General features: G+C 43.2%; 2 protein-coding genes across 6 annotated transcripts in view; one reads left to right on the forward strand and one right to left on the reverse strand.

Moving 5' to 3' along the window:
- tmem150ab (transmembrane protein 150Ab) overlaps positions 1 to 14,503 on the reverse strand; it is a 29,029-nt gene extending 14,526 nt beyond the window's left edge. For 2 of the 4 annotated variants that reach the window (XM_060913171.1, XM_060913168.1), the window contains exons 1-7: positions 14,422 to 14,503; positions 12,156 to 12,399; positions 11,574 to 11,621; positions 7,524 to 7,610; positions 7,352 to 7,419; positions 2,845 to 2,972; positions 2,587 to 2,764 (exon numbers count right to left, since the gene is read on the reverse strand). In XM_060913171.1, the coding sequence (XP_060769154.1) occupies positions 2,587 to 2,764; positions 2,845 to 2,972; positions 7,352 to 7,419; positions 7,524 to 7,610; positions 11,574 to 11,621; positions 12,156 to 12,220 (574 nt within the window). In that variant the 5' untranslated portion in view covers positions 12,221 to 12,399; positions 14,422 to 14,503. Of the gene's footprint in view, positions 1 to 2,586; positions 2,765 to 2,844; positions 2,973 to 7,351; positions 7,420 to 7,523; positions 7,611 to 11,573; positions 11,622 to 12,042; positions 12,112 to 12,155; positions 12,400 to 14,421 lie in introns of those variants that run through there. The other 2 variants (XM_060913169.1, XM_060913170.1) reach the window with 2 other exon arrangements.
- A 3,746-nt stretch (positions 14,504 to 18,249) lies between these two features.
- The window catches only part of slc25a46 (solute carrier family 25 member 46), a 62,375-nt gene continuing 58,053 nt past the window's right edge, over positions 18,250 to 22,571 (forward strand). Inside the window, exon 1 of one of the 2 annotated variants that reach the window (XM_060913161.1) lies at positions 18,250 to 18,687. In XM_060913161.1, the coding sequence (XP_060769144.1) occupies positions 18,435 to 18,687 (253 nt within the window). In that variant the 5' untranslated portion in view covers positions 18,250 to 18,434. Of the gene's footprint in view, positions 18,688 to 21,240; positions 22,364 to 22,571 lie in introns of those variants that run through there. The other variant, XM_060913160.1, reaches the window with a different exon arrangement.

Raw genomic sequence — 22,571 nt, forward strand, 5'->3', positions numbered from 1 at the left:
GGGAAGTTATTTAATTTGAGGGGATTAAAGCAAATAATGTGCATGAAATCGCTCGCTTCGTGCAGTCAAGCACAGAGGAAGTCTGTGTGTGTGTGCGCATGCGCAGGTTTACCTTCTTCTTTTGGGTTTTACGGCAGCTGGCATCCACAGTGTTGCATTACTGCCATCTACAGGTTTACCTTTGAGCGTGCACTGACAGTTCCATCATTCTGTCACTAAACAAACAGCTGATCACACCGAGGTGCTCGCTAACCGCCGATATTTATTAGTTTGGTCCTGCGCTTCCTTTCCTTCGTATATAACATAACGTCTTTTCTTCTCGCTTTCCGTTACTGTAGGCCGGTCTTTCACCTTTCATTCGCACACTCATGCCCTCCATTTTTCTTTCCTGTTTCAAATTTGCATGCCACAATGCCTTGCGCGAACGGGGAAAGCCCTCCACGTCATGCATAATGTAGTATCTTGAATTGGGTCATGGTGAAGCAGGAAAAAATAGTAGCGAATTTAGGGCCACATGGCCTTAAATTCATTAACTGTTCTCATCTCATTATCTCTAGCCGCTTTAACCTGTTCTACAGGGTTGCAGGCAAGCTGGAGCCTATCCCAGCTGACTACGGGCGAAAGGTGGGGTACACCCTGGACAAGTCGCCAGGTCATCACAGGGCTGACACATAGACACAGACAACCATTCACACTCACATTCACACCTACGGTCAATTTAGAGTCACCAGTTAACCTAACCTGCATGTCTTTGGACTGTGGGGGAAACCGGAGCACCCGGAGGAAACCCACGCGGACACGGGGAGAACATGCAAACTCCGCAAAGAAAGGCCCTCGCCCCCCGGACCTTCTTGCTGTGAGGCGACGGCGCTAACCACTACACCACCGTGCCGCCCCATTAACTGTTCTACTTAGAAAAATTAATAAAATTGGAAGTCTGTGATTCGAATTCAGTCACTTTCGGTTCACTAAACAAAAATAAATGGGGGTGTCAGGGAAAATTCTTTTTATGACCTACACTTGAAAAATCTGAAAGATGGTCTAGATTTAAGAAAATATTTGATTCTTTTGAAGCAGAATACTCTGTTGTTGCACAGTAAAACAAAAAACAGGACTTGAAACAGATGTGAGATACATTTGCAGCGGAGTTTCATATGTGGTTGAAATGTGAATCTGTCAAAAAGTGTTCTCTCCAGAAAACCACAAGGATCATCATGACTTCAGTTGTTATTACAGTCACCACCGTGTACAAACATCGCTGCACAGGACTTGAAAATTTGTGCTTAACACACGTCACATATATTTCAACAGTGTTTCACTTTGTATCCCTCACTCTTGTGGACGATAAGAAAGGTGGCCAGTTTTAGAAATACACCCCTGTATATGCGTCTTCTCACCATAACTAACACGCCCAGTTTATGACCTGTAGCGCTGAAATTCGGCGCAGTTCATTTCCATCTCATTCTCATCTCATCTCATTATCTCTAGCCGCTTTATCCTGTTCTACAGGGTCGCAGGCAAGCTGGAGCCTATCCCAGCTGACTACGGGCGAAAGGCGGGGTACACCCTGGACAAGTCACCAGGTCATCACAGGGCTGACACATAGACACAGACAACCATTCACACTCACATTCACACCTACGCTCAATTTAGAGTCACCAGTTAACCTAACCTGCATGTCTTTGGACTGTGGGGGAAACTGGAGCACCCGGAGGAAACCCACGCGGACACGGGGAGAACATGCAAACTCCGCACAGAAAGGCCCTCGCCGGCCCCGGGGCTCGAACCCAGGACCTTCTTGCTGTGAGGCGACAGCGCTAACCACTACACCACCGTGCCGCCCTCATTTCCATCTCAAAAGGTCATTTCTGGCAGCAGAGAGACACAAAAATTGTGAACCTGAAAAGTATACCCTGATTGTGAAATACAGTAGACCCCCGCCTATTCACGGTTCAGTATTTGCGAATTCACATATTCGCGGGATTTTATATAGAACATATCTCCTATACATTCGCGGAAATCTCAGCGATTCGCGGTCATTTGCGGCGAACATATCGAACGTTTACGCACTGCTACATTCTCGGAGCCGAATGCTCGCTCGCTATTGGCTGAAGTTTGAATGGCGGGCTGCTGCTCATTGGCTGATACGAATGAGCGCATTGTACAGTACAGTCTCGCCGTTCCCGTAGTTCAGACTTGTTCACGTGTTGTGCGTTCTTGGTATTTTTGAATAATTTTTACGCCCTACAATGGCTCCTAAACGCTCTGCATCTTCTAAGGCTCCTGCCAAGGAACCTAAGCGCCAGAAGAAGGTAATGACGCTGCAGGAGAAGGTAGGACTTCTCGATACGGCATCAACGAGAGTACCGTGCGCTACATAAAGAGCAGTTTTATGGGGGGGGGTTACAAGTATTCGCGATTTTGGCTTATTCGCGGCCATGTTCGGTCCCTAACCCCCGTGAATCCTGAGGGCTTACTGTAGCCCTTATATGATTTGATGTTATGTTTCTTTCAAACAAACACCCTCTTGTAGACAATTTGCAGGTAAATTTCTTGGTACCCAGCTTGATAAATGAGTAAGGATACTGAGGATGAGCGAGATCAGCACTCCAGCTGACAGAGCCACGCGCACATGGGCCATCCAGAAGTCTAGCGCAGTCTCGGCGATGCGGTACGTGAGCACACACTGCAGACACACGAATAACAGGCCTGCAGGAAATGCCACACCGGCCCCCACATAGTGCAAAGTCTTCGCATGGTCGACCTGAAAGAGGAAACAATTATGAATTTGATTACAAAGTCACCCCAGGGTGGATATTGTTATTCATTTCTTTCTCAGCTCACCTGGAAGTTGCCCACCATGACGAGTCCCAGAGCATTAACACAACCCGACACCAGCGCACTTGTGTTGACCCAGCAATGGTGGCTGTGCTCAATCACATGAGCGTAACGCAACATGCAAATCATCACCACTGCAAAGACACAGAGAGGCAAATATCTGTAAACAACATAATATGGTTATGTTGGTTATCAAAAAAGAAATAGGATCACTACCGTAAATATTACATGAGCGGCCTAATGAGTGAATCTGAATCAGAGTGAAATTGATACTTTGGGTTCACTTGGTATTTGGTTTGAGAGTCAGGACCAAAATACATGACATGTTTGATTCACTTCCAGGAGTCGAGTCGAGATGATTCAGAGTCGATTCACTTTCTCACTGCCAATGAACCTTAAAGCTCAGGTGATTTGGTTATCTCTATATTAGGGTGCATCAGTTGCCCTCACTTTCATAAAATCTGATGCGTTTTTGTTTGGGTGTTCCTTTTCACCAATAAAGACATCCTGTAAAATTTTTTGACCATATTCAAAAGTCTAATGGTGGCACCATGAGGTTCATTTTTTGCCAAAAAAACGCTTATTTTATGTTTTCGCGTAAGGTTTGGATCACAATGTTGGACTCCATTTATTGATTTCTTGTGGCCCAGAGATCATGTTAAGAACCTTTGCAAGGGATTGAGAAGCATTAATGTGATTCATAATACATTTGTATTGTTTAAAAGTAGTTGAACAATGATTCAATGAACAGCTAAAACTCAAACTGTGCTTGAGAATATATTTAGAATATGTACTAAAAATGTGTATCTAAGATATTTGGTATACTCTATAAGGTGCCATAATGTTTCATGAAAAGTGATGGAAATTTTGTCATAAAAGTCATAAAATAGCAGCTTTTTCCATAACTTTGAGCTCCTGGTGCAACCATTAAACTTTTGAATTTTGTCAAAATATTTCACCCAGTGTGTTTTCTTACCAAAAGGAACATAAAAACAAAAATGCATCATGATCGGAGGAACTTTTCATTTTTAAGGGGCAACTGATGCACCCTACTCTATACGTCCTTTTTTTTTTTTTACTTTGTTTAACTTTTCCTTTCAAATAAAAGAATAATTGTGTTTTCAAAAAGCCCTACAAAAGTGCAAAGGTTTTTTTTTTTTTTTGCTTGTTGCAAAAGAGCCCAGAGCATATCGCAGACAAACCAAAAGTACTGGATCAATTTACCTCGATTATTTTTTTTTAAATGATATTTTAACAGGATGCCTCTTCACCAAAGTGATTTTCAAGAAGGTCCTGTAAAAACTAATTGCATGTTACAAGATTCTCATTCTCATTATCTCTAGCCGCTTTATCCTTCTACAGGGTCGCAGGCAAGCTGGAGCCTATCCCAGCTGACTACGGGCGAAAGGCGGGGTACACCCTGGACAAGTCGCCAGGTCATCACAGGGCTGACACATAGACACAGACAACCATTCACACTCACATTCACACCTACGGTCAATTTAGAGTCACCAGTTAACCTAACCTGCATGTCTTTGGACTGTGGGGGAAACCGGAGCACCCGGAGGAAACCCACGCGGACACGGGGAGAACATGCAAACTCTGCACAGAAAGGCCCTCGTCGGCCACGGGGCTCGAACCCGGACCTTCTTGCTGTGAGGCGACAGCGCTAACCACTACACCACCGTGCTGCCAAAAAAAAAAAAACTAAGTATTTAAACTAATTGAAACAAGTTGATTAAAAAAAATAGCATTATAACAGAGTAAGAATATAAAAATTTGACTTATATGCATTCAAGGACTTTAAAAGAATTTCGATTTAAACTGGGAAATCTTAGAACACTGCTTAATATCGTCACTTTAGGCCCGGTCCCACAATACCTATAACTATAAATAAATCAATCCCCTACAGTTTATGTGGTTGGTGCTCACACCAGACTGATAACAATACCTATAGCCCAGGCCTGGGTTTATCCGTATCGGTGAGATTGCTTCTGGAGCCATTTTTCCAGGCCTGGACCTGATCCGATAAAGCATCTGACCAATCAGGTAATTGTTTACATGTGACGTTGTCTGAGCACGTGCTATTTTCCCCGGGCAAAAAATATAATACAAAGCACGGATCTTTTATTCACGGATATGTGATCTTTTCAATGAAATATCAATAATAAATGAATAAACTAAACATATAAATGCAGGTAAGATATTTTAATTATGAACTTCGGCAGTCCAAACATTGAATTGTTTTAGACTTCTTAATTTTTTATCCGTGATGCATCGTCCGTATGAAATCGGTAACCAGTCTGTAATATACTGAAACGTCCGTGACCGATCCGTAAATTATTAGCATCCGTATTAAAATCCGTAACCGCTCTGTATTTTGTAGAGTTTTTTTTTAAATTATATTTCCATAATACGTGACCTATCTGTATTATATCAACCACCGGAGTATGTACATGGGTTGTTTTGAAGTCCAAGCTGTACATTACGACCCGGAATAATGTGCTACTACTTGGAAAAAACTTCCATGACTATTCCTAAGTTGCATGTATTTATTTCCCTAAGTGTCAGGACCAAGCGATATTATAGTCGGGGTTATAGTTGTGGTGTGACTGCTCCAGACTGGAACTACATTCAGGCAGAGGTATAATCATAGCTGTAGTTATAGGTATAGTTATCGGTGTTGTAGGACCGGGCCCTTAGATTGTTCCATTCTTTGATGGCTTGATACGATATTCTTTGTTTTCCCTGATTCGTTTTTACAGCTGGTAGATGAAACTCGCTTCCATGTCTTGTGTCATAACCATGTTTATTCAGCTTAGTCAACTTTAGGTTTGACGATAACAAATTGTTCCGACATTTGAAGATGTACAGACATCGGTGATAGAGTGAGACTGCGTTGATTCAGATTTGGCAAAAAGACTCATCTCATCTCATCTCATTATCTCTAGCCGCTTTATCCTTCTACAGGGTCGCAGGCAAGCTGGAGCCTATCCCAGCTGACTACGGGCGAAAGGCGGGGTACACCCTGGACAAGTCGCCAGGTCATCACAGGGCTGACACATAGACACAGACAACCATTCACACTCACATTCACACCTACGGTCAATTTAGAGTCACCAGTTAACCTAACCTGCATGTCTTTGGACTGTGGAGGAAACCGGAGCACCCGGAGGAAACCCACGCGGACACGGGGAGAACATGCAAACTCCGCACAGAAAGGCCCTCGCCGGCCACGGGGCTCGAACCCAGGACCTTCTTGCTGTGAGGCGACAGCGCTAACCACTACACCACCGTGCTGCCCCGCAAAAAGACTCACTGGTGTTAAAACTCTCTGATGCCCCTTTTCCACCAAAGCAGTTCCAGGGCTGGTTCGGGGCCAGTCCTTAGTTTGGAACCGGGTTTTCTGTTTCCACTGACAAAGAACTGGCTCTGGGGCCAGAAAAACCGGTTCCAGGCTAGCACCAACTCTCTGCTGGGCCAGAGGAAAGAACCGCTTACGTCCGGGGGGGGGGGGGGGGGGGGGGGGGGGGGCGGAGTTGTTAAGACCAACAACAATAACAAGACCGCAAAAGATCGCCATTTTTAAGCGACGAGAAGCAGCAGCTGTACAAACGTGAAGTCATCCATTATTATTGTTGCTGCTGCTGCTTCCTCCGTGTTGTTTTTGCGTCGATATTTGCGCCAAGGTTTATGCAAACGTAGCGACGTAACTGACGTATACAGCGACGTAATGATGTGTCTCCACTTAGCACTGCGAGCTATGGAAAAGCAAACTGGTTCTCAGCTGGCTCGCAAGTTGAACAAGTTGTGAACCAGCACCGGCCCCGAACCAGCCCTGGTTTCCACCTGATTTGGTGGAAAAGGGGTATGAGAGGTGAAAGTGAGGAGGTTCCAGCTTCCACTGCAGTGAGGCAGTTGATTCAGATTTGACTCTGAATCGACTCAACTGCTTGAAATGAATCAATCAAGACCGCTTGGTATGACGTGCAGCATTTTTGTCGACGTGAGCTGCTAAAGTGATCCATGAGGCACAAAGTGAACTAAAGGACAAAGCTGACAGAGATATGCTGCAGAAATGCCACGTGGTCTGGAGATATGGACCAACAAATAAAAAAGATAATGCTTTAAGCTAGTTATTTATCTAATTATGTAATCATTTACTTAGCACTGGGATGGCTATATGTTCTATGTGCTTTGGTGATTTTTGTGAATTCTTTCCATCACCTTATTTCAAGGACGTTTTAAGTGCTATATGTTTATCAGCCAAAGATTTTTTTTTTTATTTAATTAATTAGGGTCAGTGTGGCTTTTTGATTCAAACCAAAAATATCAACTTCCCTTTGCTTCAGATGTCAAGTCTGACTCAAGTGGAAAAGCATCACGAAAGTGTCATCTGAAGTTTATATTCAAATGCAAAACCACAGTGTTGTCCATTATCAGTGTTTCCAGCCTGTCAAATTCACACATATACAGTAAAGCACTCACAAGCAAGTCTGAGATGATTATTTACCCATAAAGGCCCCGACGTTGCCTATGAGACTGAAGAGACAGCTCTCAGGTGGGTAGCAGCCGCATTTACTGCAAAAGGAAATCACACACGACGCTATCAGAAATGGAAGATTTGATCATGCGTCATGTAGAAAATTTGAGTACAAGAATCCAGCTGTAGGAAGAGAAGAAACCTGATGAGAGGGATGTCCTGTAGAGTACAACAGGTCTTGGGGAAGCCCCTCTTGGCTGTTTCCTCATTACAAGTCACATTATATGTCCTGTGAATTATGTAATAGTGTGTTAGATGGTGAGATAGAACAGGAGCTGATGTTCCACAGACTGCGTCTGTGCGGCGGCCTGGAAAAACCCATCATGTCACTGTGGATAAATACTATCCAACAGCCAATAAAGAGGAAAATTTGTTGGGGTTTTTTGACCAACACTGGCCATTTGCCAAAAACATATACCGACACCTCAAGTTTGTGCAACTGTTTTTATTTAGAGTACTACTCAAAAGTTTGTACACCCTGACTCTACTCATTCATAGGTTTTCTGTATTTTGTATTTTCTACATTGCAGAACAATACTGAAGACATCAAAACTATGAAATAACATCTGGAACATATATATATATATATATATATATATATATATATATATATAATTATGTGGTAAACAAAAGCATTTACCCCCCCCCCCCCCCAAAATGTTTGACATTTTAGATTCTTCAAAGTAGCCAGCGTTTATCTTGATGACGCTTTGCAGACTATTGGCATTATCTTAACCAGTTTCATGAGGTAGTCACCTGGAATGCTTTTCAGTTAACAGCTGTGCCTCATCAAAAGTTAATTAGTGGACGAGTTTCGTGCCTAGTTAATGCATTTGAGATCAATCAATAAATAGTAATCAAGACCGTCAATGACGGCATAGCTCACTCCGGCCCTGTCTAGTCCAGAAGGAACGATCTAAAATGGGCCACCTTGCACAATAAATGTTGCAAGCTATATACACTACATACAAGCTATATATAGAAGCGATATACACCCTAGGAATACCGACCTATTTGCCAGAAAGAATCCAAAAGAGCGAGGAATTGACTGAGAAGAAGCGATTTTTGTTGAACCGTTTATTAAGGCTTAATTAGTCCATAACTTCATTAATAATTGTAATTAAGCAAATGTGGGTATAAGTTATATGCACCGTAGGTACCCCTACCTTCATGCCAGAAAGAATCAAAATCGGTGAAGACTTGAGGGAGAAGAAGCGATTTGTGTGGAAACTGCTCGCTAGGGCTTATTTACTCCATATCTTCATTATTAATTGCAATTATGCAAATTTGGGTAGAAGCTATATGCACCCCAGGCAGACCTACCTTCCTGCCAAAAAGAATAAAAATTGGTGAAGGACTGAGAGAGAAGAAGCGATTTTTGTGAAATGTGGACGACACTGGACGGACAACAGACAACACATGATGGTATAAACTCATCTCCTGTCAGCCAGAGAAGCTAATAATAAAAATACAAATAATAAAATGGCCCTATTCCACCCACAACTGTAGTAATCCATATTTTATCAAGAACCGCTCAACTAAGTAAAGAAAAACGACATCCATCATTACTTTAGGACATGAAGTGACCTTTAATTATTCAAAAAACATAGAATTAGAAGCTGTGTCCAAACTTTTGACTGGAACTATGCATTTTTGTATCTTTCCTTGAGTCATTATGTTGGGTTAGAAGATGTCTAAATCCTTGCTAGCTAAGTGTGATTTCCTCACATGCTAAACGTAACGCTTTGCTCTAGCTGTTGGATAGATGTGCCACAGTGAACAAGACATAAGCTTACGCAATTCAGTGTGTTTGTTTTGATACGAGCTGTTAAAATGTCTATGACGTTCCCTCATGCGATGCAGTCAGAGCAAAAAAAAAATCTTTATAAGGGATTTTCTCCATTTTCACTTTTGGGTAAGTCAGATTTTGGTACAACTTCAGAGTGCTAGAAAAGCACTTTCATTTTCATATACAGTGGGGCAAAAAAGTATTTAGTCAGCCACCAATTGTGCAAGTTCTCCCACTTAAAAAGATGAGAGAGGCCTGTAATTTTCATCATAGGTACACTTCAACTATGAGAGACAGAATGGGGGGAAAGAATCCAGGAAATCACATTGTAGGATTTTTAATGAATTAATTGGTAAATTCCTCGGTAAAATAAGTATTTGGTCACCTACAAACAAGCAAGATTTCTGGCTCTCACAGACCTGTAACTTCTTCTATAAGAGGCTCCTCTGTCCTCCACTCGTTACCTGTATTAATGGCACCTGTTTGAACTTGTTATCAGTATAAAAGACACCTGTCCACAACCTCAAACAGTCACACTCCAAACTCCACTATGGCCAAGACCAAAGAGCTGTCAAAGGACACCAGAAACAAAATTGTAGACCTGCACCAGGCTGGGAAGACTGAATCTGCAATAGGTTAGCAGCTTGGTGTGAGAAATCAACTGTGGGAGCAATTATTAGAAAATGGAAGACATACAAGACCACTGATAATCTCCCTCGATCTGGGGCTCCACGCAAGATCTCACCCCGTGGGGTCAAAATGATCACAAGAACGGTGAGCAAAAATCCCAGAACCACACGGGGGGACCTAGTGAATGACCTGCAGAGAGCTGGGACCAAAGTAACAAAGGCTACCATCAGTAACACACTACGCTGCCAGGGTCTCAAATCCTGCAGTGCCAGACGTGTCCCCCTGCTTAAGCCAGTACATGTCCAGGCCCGTCTGAAGTTTGCTAGAGAGCATTCGGATGATCCAGAAGAGGATTGGGAGAATGTCATATGGTCAGATGAAACCAAAATAGAACTTTTTGGTAAAAACTCAACTTGTCGTGTTTGGAGGAGAAAGAATGCTGAGTTGCACCCAAAGAACACCATACCTACTGTGAAGCATGGGGGTGGAAACATCATGCTTTGGGGCTGTTTTTCTGCAAAGGGACTGGGACGACTGATCCGTGTAAAGGAAAGAATGAATGGGGCCATGTATCGTGAGATTTTGAGTGAAACCTCCTTCCATCAGCAAGGGCATTGAAGATGAAACGTGGCTGGGTCTTTCAGCATGACAATGATCTCAAACACACCGCCCGGGCAACGAAGGAGTGGCTTCGTAAGAAGCATTTCAAGGTCCTGGAGTGGCCTAGCCAGTCAACCCCATAGAAAATCTTTGGAGGGAGTTGAAAGTCCGTGTTGCCCAGCGACAGCCCCAAAACATCACTGCTCTAGAGGAGATCTGCATGGAGGAATGGGCCAAAATACCAGCAACAGTGTGTGAAAACCTTGTGAAGACTTACAGAAAACGTTTGACTTCTGTCATTGCCAACAAAGGGTATATAACAAAGTATTGAGATGAACTTTTGTTATTGACCAAATACTTATTTTCCACCATAATTTGCAAATAAATTCTTTAAAAATCAGACAATGTGATTTTCTGGGGTTTTTTTTTCTCATTCTGTCTCTCATAGTTGAAGTGTACCTATGATGAAAATTACAGGCCTCTCATCTTTTTAAGTGGGAGAACTTGCACAATTGGTGACTGACTAAATACTTTTTTGCCCTACTGTGTGTGTGTGTGTGTGTGTATATATATATATATATATATATATATATATATATATATATATATATATATATATATACACACACACACACATACAGTACTGTGTAATGGTCTTGCAAAAAAATGCTGTAGAACAAAGACGCCTTCAAAAATAATGAAATTAAATCTTTCTATCTGTAAAAAAATACCATGAAGAACAGTAAACAGTAATAAATGAAACAAAGTCAATATTTGGTGTGAGACGACCCTTTGATTTAAAAAAAAAAAGTAGTCTCGGGTACAATGAGTGCAGTTTGATAAGGAAATGATCTGTAGGTTTTACTGAGCATCTTCCAGAACCAGCCCCAGTTCTTCTGGACACTTTGACTGTCACACTCGCTTCTTCATTTTGCCCCAAAACCCAGTAGCCTTCATTATGTTTCCTTTTTTAATCTGAAAAGCAGTCTCTTATGTAATATGCTACTTTCTTTACGAACATAAAAATGTTTTTGTACTGACTCGATAATGTAGAAGTCATAAAATAAAAATCTATAACAATGTTTGTACCATTTGAAGGGCTTTTCCAGGCTGCCACAAATATAATAATGATGATCTATGCTATTTGAAGGCTTATGGAAATTGCTAACTTACCAGTTTTCGACTGGACACACATGATGGTTCATCACTGCCATGGCATACCTGGGAAACATCAGGTATGGTTCAGTGGTATTGTCAAATATTGAATCATTTCCTTATGAATAAATATGCCGTACTGTATCAGCTTCTGTGGTGTCATTAAATGTCAAATTACTGCATTAATAATCAAAATGATATTTTCAGGAAGCCTGTGGTTTACACCCTGAGTAAAAAAAATGCTGCTGTATAATCATAAAAATTAGATTACGATGCTCCAACTGTCACCTCTCATAACACTTGCTCATTAAAGATCTAATCTATATCAGGATTTCTGTAAAGCTGCTTCAGTTAGTCCCATCATGTATTGTTAAAAGTGAAACTTTTGAACTCAAGTTGTTTGGCCTTTTTCGCGATTATTTGTTTCAATTTGTATTCACGTACACGATTAAACTCTTCTTCATTTAGTCCTAAAGTATGTGCTCACATTTACACTCAACTGTATACGTCAAGGCACATCGTGATCCCGTTTTGATCCGTAATCATACAAGCTGTATACGACAGGCGTTTATGTTTCCGGAGAACATCACACACACTCACACTATCCATATCCCTGTGATGGAGAACGCCGACAGGCTGACTGGCAGAACGATCCAGGCAGTCATGAGGCAGTCTGTGAGCAGCCCTCGTCCAAAGCATGAGGGGCTGCCGGATGAGGGCTACGGTATCGAGAGGAGAGATGTGTTCAGATGAAGCCATGCAGTGCAAGGAGGATGAGAGGAGTGTTGTGGCAGAACCACAGGACAGGCCCTTCAACTACATCTGGCACCCTTGAGATGGCAAGCTGTTAAAAAACAGACGTTTAGTAAGATTCTGGGAGTACAAAGCATGAGGCAGGAATATGTTCTGGATTATCACAGAGTGCCGTGTGCTCACATACACATACAGTACTGTGCAAACGTCTTAGGCACCCACTTTGTTATAGATTTCTATTTTATGAGTTCTACATTACCAAGTCAGTACAAAAACATTTTAGAGTTCCAAACGTTCGTTCATTTTCCAGCGCAAAATTAAATGTTACAGAAAAAAAAAGTTTGTATCTGAGCAGCGTATTCCATAAGAGACCACTTTTTAGATTAAAAAAGAAAACATAATGAAGGCTGCTGGGTTTTGGTGAAAAATTAAGAAGCAAGTGTGATAAAGTGTCCAGAAGAACTGGGGCTGGTTCTGTAAGACGCTCAGTAAAACCTACAGCTCATTTCCTTATAAAACTGCACTCACTGGACCTCAGACTACTATTTTTTTAAAAGCAAAGGGTCGTCTCGCACCAAATATTGACTTTGTCATATTGATTTATTATGGCTTATAGTATTTTTTAATATTGAAACATTTCATTTCATTATATTTAATCCTTTTTTGCTCTCCAGCATTTCTAAGACTTTTGTACAGTACTGTATATACACTCATTCATATTCACGCCTCGAGGCAATTTAGAGACACCAATTCACCTACTGACTACCATAATTAGAAAATCTGATTTTCTCTCTACGCCTCATGAACCGCTATAGGTACCCCCAGACCCCATGGTTCTCCATCTGTGTCATTTTCTGACTTTGCACTTCTGCCAGCTACATAGATTTGGTTTGTGATTTATTTATTTTGTATAAATAAATAAGGCGGCACGGTGGTGTAGTGGTTAGCGCTGTCGCCTCACAGCAAGAAAGTCCGGGTTCGAGCCCCGTGGCCGGCGAGGGCCTTTCTGTGCGGAGTTTGCATGTTCTCCCCGTGTCCGCGTGGGTTTCCTCCGGGTGCTCCGGTTTCCCCCACAGTCCAAAGACATGCAGGTTAGGTTAACTGGTGACTCTAAATTGACCGTAGGTGTGAATGTGAGTGTGAATGGTTGTCTGTGTCTATGTGTCAGCCCTGTGATGACCTGGCGACTTGTCCAGGGTGTACCCCAGGGTGTACCCCGCCTTTCGCCCGTAGTCAGCTGGGATAGGCTCCAGCTTGCCTGCGACCCTGTAGGACAGGATAAAGTGAGATGAGATAGATAAATAAATAAAGCCATGGAGGCAGCCATGGCCTGAAGGTTAGAGAAGCAGCCTTGGATACAAAGGGTCACTGGTTCAATTCCCAGGCCTGGCAGGAAAAATGTGAAGGGAGTTGAGTGAGTGAATGAACAGCATTTTCCCCTTCGTCTGTATCATAACTGAAGTGCCCTTGAGCAACGGATCTAACCCTCAACTGCTCCCCGGGCGCTGTAGCATAGCTGCCTACTGCTCTGGGTATGTGTGTGTGCTCACTGGGTTAAATCCAGAAGAGGAATTTCACTGTGCTTGAGTACATGTGATAAATAAAGGCTTCTTCTTATATAAATATTGAAGTGTTTCAAATCTCAGTATCCCTACTGCTGTATCTGATACAGATCCAGTCATATCAGCACAATGTATGTCTGCTGTGCTGAGAAAAGACCAGCACCCAGATAACATCTGGCCAGTGGTGGTCACTATGCATTGATGGATAGGCTAGAGGGGTGATGAAACATCTGCATACTACAGATGTGCTCCAGTCTGCAGTTCATGCAATAAAGTGGAATTTGTATGCATTTGGTGCAACTGTATAGCAAACTAATAAAAAGATGCCAATCTCTGTAAATGATCCCCAAAAAAGCACAGTATGCACACTACTGTTAGGCGTCAGCTAGCTATCTTGAATGCTAATCTTCTTTCCCTTACCATTTTAAACAACCTGCAACCCGTCAACACAAATAATGAAACCACATTTACACTTAACGCTCGGTTTTTTTCAGGTCAGTTACATCATTTATGTTACTCCTGATAAAAATCAGTGAAACGCTTTTGCTTACCCGCAGCCTTTCCAACTAATCAATGAATGAATGTTGTTGCAGGGTTGAAGCTCTCACGGTTGCCAGGTCTGTATGAAACACCCGAAATACGATGTAACTGAAATGAGAACAAGAACAGCGGTTTTATGACACACAATTGTCATAACTAACGTGATTATTTAACAGATGCATTAATACACATGACGTTAACAAACAAACAAAAGCAAAAAATGAGCGAACTTCCAAGGATGATGATATAAAACCGAGCACCTGGCAACACAGGCACTAGCGTCTGACTGCCATTAGAGGGCGGAGCTACCTGAGCAGCATAATATTATTTATACAGGAACTGATTATAATTTTTTTTTTTTTTTGTATTTCGGTCAATTATGTTAAATTATATTAAATGTAAAGTGTATTACAGAGGAAGTGTTGATGTCAGATTATTTACAATTTAAAAAAAAAGCTTTATGTTTAATTTCTGCCACAATATGAGGACGGGTTGCCAGGTTTACATCCATAAATTATCCCTAAACTGTCTGTGGTGTATGATATGTGCATTTGAATGGGTTTTGTGGGTGGTGTAGTGGTTAGCACTATCGCCTCACAGCAAGAAGGTCCTGGGTTCGAGCCCAGTGGTCGACGAGGGCCTTTCTGCGTGGAGTTTGCATGTTCTCCCCGTGTCTGCATGGGTTTCCTCTGGGTGCTCTGGTTTCCTCCACAGTCCAAAGACATGTGGTTAGGTTAACTGGTGGCTCTGAATTGACCGTAGGTGCGAATGGTTGTTTGTCCCAACCTGGCGACTTGTCCAGGGTGTACCCTGCCTCTTGCCCATAGTCAGCTGGGATAGGCTCCAGCTTGCCCATGACCCTGTAGAACAGGATAAACGGCGACAGATAATGGATGGATGGAATGGGTTTTGTCATATTTTTGCAATGAAGAAAGAATAACTCTGTCACTCTGAAGTTATTTTCCTATAACAGCACACCCAAAAGTTATTTTTCTAATACCATAGCCATCTTCCAACAGTTTCATTCATTCCTTTTCTATTCCGGTTGTCCATTGTGGGTAGCGGGTGAGCTAGAGCCAAACCAGTTGACATTGGACGAGAGACAGAATACACCCTGGATAAATCACCAGTCTATCTTGAAGCTAACACTGACAGACAGAAAGACAGCCCTTCACACTTACATCTATGGACAATTTAGAGTATCCATTTGAACTAATCTGCATGTCTTTGGACTGTTGGAGGAAACCAGAACACCCGGAGGAAACCCACACAGGCATGCAGAGAACATGCAAACTCCACACAGAAAGACCCTGGGTGACCAGCAAGTTCAAACCCAGAACAGGATTTCCTGAGGATTTCATCTGTTTGCTAGTGTATTACTAAGTTATTTCTATGTTATCCCAGGTGGTTACTGTAGTATTTCATATGGTTGCTAGCTTGTTGTTAACTGGTCACGATGCTGTTGTTATGGTATCCCAGCTCTTCCTAGTGACTTCTATCAGATAGGACTGAGGTGGAACAAGAGCCCCAAACATACAATCACTTCCGTATTCAACTTTTGGAAGGGGAAGGAGGAACTGATCCCTCTTTATGCAGACCAGAGCAACTCAGTTCAAGTCCATTCAAGTCAATCAAGAGGTTCATTTCTGACATAAGATGACACCCACTAATGAGACCAGAAGTGTTCCACTTTTGCTCTCTTAGAGATAAATTATGTTGCTCTATTTTGATATATTCTCAGATCTTTGATTTCTATAGTATTCCTGATGATTTCTTTCGCGTTTTTAGGTGGTTGCTGTGGTATACCAACTGGTTAGTGGGTTGTTTCTATGCTGTGGTGTATACATTAACATATAATCAGATTTTGATGATTTATTTATGTAAAAATGAAACAGAATTTTTCCTGTATTATTATTATTTGCTGAACATGTGGACTGTAGTATGGTATAATGGAGATGTACAGTACTGTGCAAAAGTCTCAGGCACGTGTAAAGAAATGCTGGAGACCAAAAATGGCTTAAAAATAATGAAATGAAATGTTTCAACATTTAAAAAAACTGCTATAAACAGTCAGCAGTAAGCTTTAATAAATGAAACAAAGTCAATATTTGGTGTGAGACGACCCTTTGCGCTAAAAAAAAAAAGTAGTCTCAAGTAGTTTTATAAGAGTGCAGTTTTATAAGAAAATTCAAGATTCAAAGATTTTTATTGTCAATTCACTATATATCCAGGACATATAGGAGAATCGAAATGCCATTTCTCTCTCACCTTACTTGTAAAATCAGATAAAAATATTTATATTAAAGGAAAAAAAAAAAAAAAAAAAATATATATATATATATATATATATATATATATATATATATATAGAGAGAGAGAGAGAGAGAGAGAGAGATATGAGTAAAATACACTCAAATCAAACAATGTACAAAATAGCAGTAGTGCAAATACAGTACAATAACTGTAACGGAGAAGGTGCTTAGAAGAGTAGTTTATAAGGTGTATATGAACAGTAGTGCAAGTGATCAATAGCAGCAGATACAACAGTAATGCAGCGGCACGGTGGTGTAGTGGTTAGCACTGTCGCCTCACAGCAAGAAGGTCCTGGGTTCGAGCCCAGCGGCCGACAAGGGCCTTTCTGTGTGGAGTTTGCATGTTCTCCCCATATCCGCGTGGGTTTCCTCCAAAGGCATGCAGGTTAGGCTAATTGGTGGCTCTAAATTGACTGTAGGTGTGAATGGTTGTCTGTGTCTATGTGTCAGCCCTGTGATGACCTGGCGACTTGTCCAGGGTGTACCCCGCCTTTCGCCCGTAGTCAGCTGGGATAGGCTCCAGCTTGCCCGTGACCCTGTTGGAGAGGATAAGCGGCTACAGATAATGGATGGATGGACAACAGTAATGCAAATGATTGTAGTGTGATGTGCAAATGGATGAGATATAGTTTCTTGTGTAAATGAATGTGTTACAGACCAGGGCTAGGGGGTAGGTAGTGGACAGAGTTCAGCAACCTGACAGCCTGGTAGATGAAGCTGTTCAGCAGTCTTGTGGAGTGGGCCCGGAGGCTCTTTTCCCTGAGGGCAGGAGGCTGAAGAGTGAGTGTGAAGGGTGGGAGGTGAGACGGGAGTGCTAGATGTCCATAAAGGAGGGCTGAGGGGAGGGGTACCAATGATCTTGTTGGCTGTGTTCATCACATCAGAATGAGTGAAATGAGCTGTAGGTTTTACTGAGCATCTTACAGAACCAGCCCCAGTTCTTCTGGACACTTTGACTTCTTAATTTTTCACTAAAACCCAGTAGCCTTCATTATGTTTTCTTTTTTAATCATAATGTAACATGCAGGGCGGCGTAGTGGTTAGCGCTGTCGCCTCACACAGCAAGAAGGTCCGGGTTCGAGCAACGTGGCCGGCGAGGGCCTTTTTGTGCAGAGTTTGCATGCTGTCCGCGTGGGTTTCCTCCGGGTGCTCACAGTCCAACGACATGCAGGTTAGGTTAACTGGTGGCGCTAAATTGAGCGTAGGTGTGAATGTGAGTGTGAATGGTTGTCTGTGTCTATGTGTCAGCCCTGTGATGACCTGGCGACTTGTCCAGGGTGTACCCCGCCTTTCGCCCGTAGTCAGCTGGGATAGGCTGACTGGAGCTCTAAAATGTTTTTGTACTGAATTGACAATGTAGAAGTCATAAAATAGAAATCTATAAGAAAGTCTGTATGATATGATATGATATAATATGATATGGGAAGGGAAGGAACCAGGTGCCAAAGACTTTTGATAAAAACCGATCTGGCAACACTAGGATGACATATCCCAGAAAGCCAGAGCGGAACCGGAAGTGACGCAGGAGTCAAAGGTTGCAGTTCAGCTAGCTAGCTAGCTAAATCCTGAGCTCCAGTTGTTTTGACAGAGAAGCTCTGTTGTTATCTGGGGAAGAGCGGCAGACGACTTGCACTTTCGAAATGTGTCGTTTGCAGATTTGTTAAACTTTTTTCTTTATTTCCGGTCACACTTTACACCGTTCCCACATAAACATGACTTCCCGACGGCCAGACAGCTTCGACGGGTTGGGTTACAGGGGCAGGGAGGAGCCGTCATACGGCGGAGGCTATTCGGGAAGGTCGTTTAACAGTTCATCCAGCACTGACATGCAGCACTGGGTCACCACGCCTCCGGACATTCCCGGCAGCAGAAACCTGCACTTTGGTGACAGCACGCCGCAGTTTGAAGCGCCTCCTGCAGCCCCCGGGGCCGGAGACGAGTCTCAGTCAGCCGTTCCATCATCCGGTACGTCAGGATGAAGCGCAGGAGTGAAACACTGAGCACTCCGCTGTGGTGTTCGCGATAGATCCGGTCTGAGGCTGTAGGGACACACACACGTCCATCTTACAGCTCTTTTCAGGGCTAATACACACTCATGAAGTCACGAGCTAATTTACATATTCATTCAGGCGTCATGGTCATTTGCATATTACAAAAAGTGGGGCTGTTATGACGTCAGAATAAGGAAATTAACAGACTATAATTTCTTGGGGGCAGCACGGTGGTGTAGTGGTTAGCGCTATCGCCTCACAGCAAGAAGTACCGGGTTCGAGCCCAGCGGCCGGCGACAGCCTTTCTGTGCGGAGTCTGCATGTTCTCCCCGTGTCCGCGTGGGTTTCCTCCGGGTGCTCTGGTTTCCCCCACAGTCCAAAGACATGCAGGTTAGGTTAACTGGTGACTCTAAGGCTACGTTCACACTGCAGGCTGAAGTGACTCAAATCCGATCTTTTCGCCCATATGTGACCTGTATCCGATCTTTTATTGACAATATGAACAACACAGATCCGATTTTTTCAAATCCGACCCAGGCCGTTTGGATATGTGGTCCTAATTCCGATTCCTATCCGCTCTTTTCATATGCCACTAAAGTCTGAACCGCCAGGTCGCATTCATCCGACTTACACGTCATCAACAAGCCACAAACATCACTATTCTGCGCTGAAGTAGGCGGCGGGTCTCTCAAAAAAAGTTACAACAACATGGCGCATATGACATCAATGCGAGGGACGCTTCGGGCTGTGAAGGTTCTGAATCTTCTCAATGGAAGGACGCAGAGGTTAGGGAGCTGATTTCCATTTGGGGGGATGCAGCTATTCAAGCTAGATTGGATGGGTCATACCGCAACCGGGCGGTTTTACTTCCGTAAACACTGGCCATGCTCACTGCGTGTGATGTCGTCGTATCCTGCAATGCGCATGCGGAACACTTTTAGGTCGCTTTTCGTTCATACTGAGGATCACATACAAGTCGCATATATTTGTTAATGTGAACGACCTCACAAAAAAATCGGATTTCACAAAAAAATCGGAATTGAGCCTTAAGCCTTGCAGTGTGAACGTAGCGTAAATTGACCGTGAGTGTGAATGGTTGTCTGTGTCTATGTGTCAGCCCTGTGATGACCTGGTGACTTGTCCAGGGTGTTCCCCGCCTTTCGTCCGTAGTCAGCTGGGATAGGCTCCAGCTCGCCTGCGACCCTGTAGAACAGGATAAAGCGGCTTGAGATGATATGAGAGAAAATACTATAATTTGTATGATGTAGTGATATAGTTTCCATGAAGGAAAATGGATTTTAGAAAGACTTCATTCAGTCATCTTCAGTAAGTGCTTTATCCTGGTCAGGGTGGATCTGGAGCCTGTCCCAGGATCACTGGTCTCAAGGTGGGAGAATTCAGCTTGAATGGGACCCCAGTACAGCACTCGGCACCATTGACAAACACATTCATTCATAGTTTAGAGTACTGGTCGAATTATACTGCGGTCCCACCGAAACTCATTTGTATTACTTCTAATTACAGCAGAGAAGTTTAAAACAGGGGGCGGCACGGTGGCGTAGTGGTTAGCGCTGTCGCCTCACAGCAAGAAGGTCCGGGTTCGAGCCCCGTGGCCGACGAGGGCCTTTCTGTGTGGAGTTTGCATGTTCTCCCCATGTCCGCGTGGGTTTCCTCCGGGTGCTCCGGTTTCCCCCACAGTCCAAAGACATGCAGGTTAGGTTAACTGGTGACTCTAAATTGAGCGTAGGTGTGAATGTGAGTGTGAATGGTTGTGTCTATGTGTCAGCCCTGTGATGACCTGGCGACTTGTCCAGGGTGTACCCCGCCTTTCGCCCGTAGTCAGCTGGGATAGGCTCCAGCTTGCCTGCGACCCTGTAGAACAGGATGAAGCGGCTAGAGGTAATGAGATGAAGTTTAAAACAAAGATCACTGATGTAGTGCTTAGTCATCGGAAACACTGGTGATCAGTGATTGGCTACTGGGATCAGTGGTGATTAGTGATCGGTGAGAGCAGTGGTGGTTGGTTATCAATGGTGATTAGTGATTGATGGGAGCTGTTGCGATCAGTGATCGGTCATTGGTGCACTGGCAATTAGTGATTGACAAAAGCAATAGTGAGTAGTAACTGATCAAAACAATTGTGATTAGTACTTGATATGATTAACTATGATTAGCGAAATCGAAAGTGATTGGTCGCTGGAAGCAATCGTGATTAGTGATTGATGGAGCTACCTGTGATTAGTAATCAATAAGTGCATTTGTGATTAGTTAGTAACACAGTCTGCAATTGTCCATTTGGGAGTAGTGGTGATTAGTGTTTAACCAATATTGGTGATTAGTACCTGATGAGAACAACCTGGTCCATGGTGAGGTTCATTCTATCCAGTAAGGTGCTGTCTTGAAGGAGTCGTTTTCTAACAGATTCGACTGCTTGGATTCGACCAGGTGTTTCCCACCACAAGCTTCCACAGAAGCATTCGAATCTGTTAGAAAATGACTCCTTCAAAACAGCACCTTACTGGATAGAACGAACCTCACCACGGATCAGATTTGCACTCTGCCTGACCACCACTTATTTCCAGTTTAATGAAAGTTTCTACAGACAGAAGCATGGATGCTCCATGGGCTCACCGGTGTCCCCTATTGTGGCCAATCTATACATGGAGGAAGTGGAACATAAAGCTTTGACCACTTTTTCAGGAGTTGCTGCCAGCCACTGGTTCAGATATGTAGATGACACCTGGGTTAAAATCAGAACCCATGAGGTGGAAGCCTTCTCTAAGCACATCAGTACAGTGGATATCAACATCAATTTCACTCAGGAGGACGTCAGCGGGAATAATCCAGCCTTCTTGGATTGTGATGTACACATTAGACAAGACAGAAGCCTTAGCATCGAGGTCTACCGGAACCCCCCCCCCCCACAGACCAGTACCTACTCTTCGACTCTCACCACTCACTGGAACACAAATTGGGGGTCATTAGGACCTTGCAACACAGGGCTCAGAACAGCACCTACAACGGTAGAGGGAAAAGAGAAGGAGCAGAATCACATCAAGAAAGCACTTCAGAACTGCGGGTATCCCAACTGGGCTTTTTTGAAGAGCAGAAAAAGGAACATAACGGGCAAGGAGGATAACAGGAAGAAACGCAAGAACATTGTCATTCCCTACATTTCTGGTCTATCTGAGAAACTCAGGAGGATCTTCTACAAACACAACATTCCGGTACATTTCAGACCCAGTAACACTCTGAAGCAGAAACTGGTCCACCCTAAGGACAGACATAAACAGGACAACGTAGTGTATGCAATTCAGTGCAGTGAGGAATGCACGGACTCATATATTGGGGAAACAAAACAACCGCTTCGGCTTCACAGGTGCATGGCTCAACACAGGAGAGCCAGTTCCTCAGACCAGGACTCTGTCTATCTTCATCTTAACAACAAAGGACACTCATTTCAGGATTGCAATGTACGCATTTTAGCCAGACAGGATCGTTGGTATGAGCGAGGAGTTAAAGAAGCCATTTTTGTCAACCTGGAACGGCCATCACCGAACAGAGGTGGGGGTCTAAGACATCATTTATCAGCCACCTACAATGCAGTCCTTGTCATACAAGGTGTCCACGAATTTATGATACCGGATAAAGTGAGTAGAACTTTTTTATGTACACAACATATATAAACCATACGTTTCTGGAAACTAGAGAAGTTAAGAAATCTAATACTGAAAACTACAAGTCTCTAGCTCTACTGGCTACAAAGTAATCGTCATTTAGATAGTATGCTCCAGATGGGATCCATTCTGCTGGAGGCACACTTGGATTCTCCAAGCAAAATGATTCATGACCCTGCAG

The sequence above is a fragment of the Neoarius graeffei genome, chromosome 28 (assembly GCF_027579695.1).
Source record: "Neoarius graeffei isolate fNeoGra1 chromosome 28, fNeoGra1.pri, whole genome shotgun sequence".
In the NCBI taxonomy this organism is placed as follows: Eukaryota; Metazoa; Chordata; class Actinopteri; order Siluriformes; family Ariidae; genus Neoarius; species Neoarius graeffei.